The 1598-nt window shown below is 63.0% G+C and overlaps 1 protein-coding gene across 1 annotated transcript in view; it reads right to left on the reverse strand.

Moving 5' to 3' along the window:
* Nucleotides 1-1235, reverse strand: part of LOC113203277 (pupal cuticle protein 36-like) — a 2480-nt gene extending 1245 nt beyond the window's left edge. The window contains exons 1-3 of the mRNA XM_052276124.1: nt 1137-1235; nt 622-1062; nt 4-545 (exon numbers count right to left, since the gene is read on the reverse strand). Coding sequence (XP_052132084.1) covers nt 4-545; nt 622-1062; nt 1137-1151 — 998 coding nt within the window. The 5' untranslated portion in view covers nt 1152-1235. The remainder of the gene's footprint in view (nt 1-3; nt 546-621; nt 1063-1136) is intronic.
* Between the last annotated feature and the right edge of the window lie 363 nt (nt 1236-1598).

Consider the following 1598-nt stretch of genomic DNA (forward strand, 5'->3'; position numbering starts at 1 on the left):
GACTCGACCCTGGAGGCGGACTTCCAGGCAGAGGATTCGGACTTCCAGGCCGGGAGGGCGGCGGACTCGGAGCCCCAAGCAGAGCGACCAGAGGCAGCGCTCAGCTTGGCAGAGGAGGTCCAGGCGGGGGCTGCCTCGATTTTGGCGGACGATGCCCAGCTAGCGCCGGAGCTCTTGGCGGAGGATCCCCAGGCTGCGGAGCCGCTGCTGGACTCGGACTCCCAGGCGGCGGCGGCGCGGCCGTCCTCCTCCTCGGGGTGGGCAGCGTTCCACTCGAGCGAGCGGGAGATGGCGCGGGGCATCTCGGGGATGTGGGCACCCTTAGCGTGGTATCCGGTCTCATCGGCGACGTACTCCACGGCGAACTTCTCACCGCTGGGGGACACCCACGAGTAGACTCCCTGGACGGCCTCGGCATCCTCGGACTTCATGGCAGCCTGCTCCTGGGCGGCGATACCGTTGGCGGTCTTGTAGCTGAACGCGTAGCTGGTGGGGTCGTTCATCTCGTACTCCTGCTGCAGGATGGGGATGGCGGGCTGCGCGTCCTATAACACGTAAGAATTGAAGGGTTTGAAAATACTGATTCAGCGCATCGATCGTGGGGTGAACTTCATGAAGTACCTTGTGCAGGTGGGCGCCTTCCGACTTCCAGGCAGAGCGACCTGTAGCAACCATCCTGTCGTCGGTGTTCAGGAGGGAGCGACCGGAGTACATCACCTTCTCGTCGGCCCTCATGGCGGAGGGGCCGGCCCACAGGGAGCGGCCGGAGGCCATCATCTTGTCACCGGACATGGCGGAGTCCGCGCGCCAGGCGGCTGCGCGGCCAGAGCCCACCTCGGCGTCGGAGCCCCAGGCGGAGGCAGCGCCCCCCATCTTGGCCTCGGAGCTCCAGAGAGAGCGGCCGCTGGCCATGGGCCTCGCACCGGTGCTCACGAACTTGGTCTCGGTGATGGCCACGGGGGTGCCGGAAAACTCTCGACCCATGCGCGCACCCATGAGCCCCTCCATGTCGGCTGCGGCAGCCGGGCCGACCGCCGCGGCCGCCACGAGTGAGAGGATACACTGTAAAAAAATGTGGTTGTATTATCTTGTGTCGCAGAGGTGCTATGGCTCGGACACCTCAGGAAGACACTCACGAAGGCTCCGATCATGTTGCTTGTTTGTTCGACCACGATGGAGTGACGATTGCCAGGTCGCCGACGAGTGCTTTTATACAGCAGGGGTCCGAATTGTCCCCTGAGCTGTACATGGGCGTGGGTCTGTACAACGGATTCATAAATTAATTGATCAGCGAAACCGCACAAAAACATTCCGCCTGACATCGCCGCCGATTTGGGTCACCGTGAGGTCAGGCGAGCCACAGGCGAGGAGACGGTAGGTGACCCCCTCGCCTCAGTCTCCGGCCGACACTTGGCAGGGTTTCCAACCCTTGGTGACCCCCCCCCCACCCCCTTAAAACCAGTCTGCTTCGCGCTCTCTAAAAACATGTAGTGCCTGCATTCGAACAAGGTACCGTGTGTCAGGGCAACACAGCAGTGCTGCAGGTTTGTCTACCCTAGGGTACATGGCGCCTTACGGATGGAGAGAGTAGGCGAACC

The sequence above is a fragment of the Frankliniella occidentalis genome, unplaced genomic scaffold (genome assembly GCF_000697945.3).
Source record: "Frankliniella occidentalis isolate FOCC.00 unplaced genomic scaffold, Focc_3.1 Scaffold1757, whole genome shotgun sequence".
Taxonomy (NCBI): domain Eukaryota; kingdom Metazoa; phylum Arthropoda; class Insecta; order Thysanoptera; family Thripidae; genus Frankliniella; species Frankliniella occidentalis.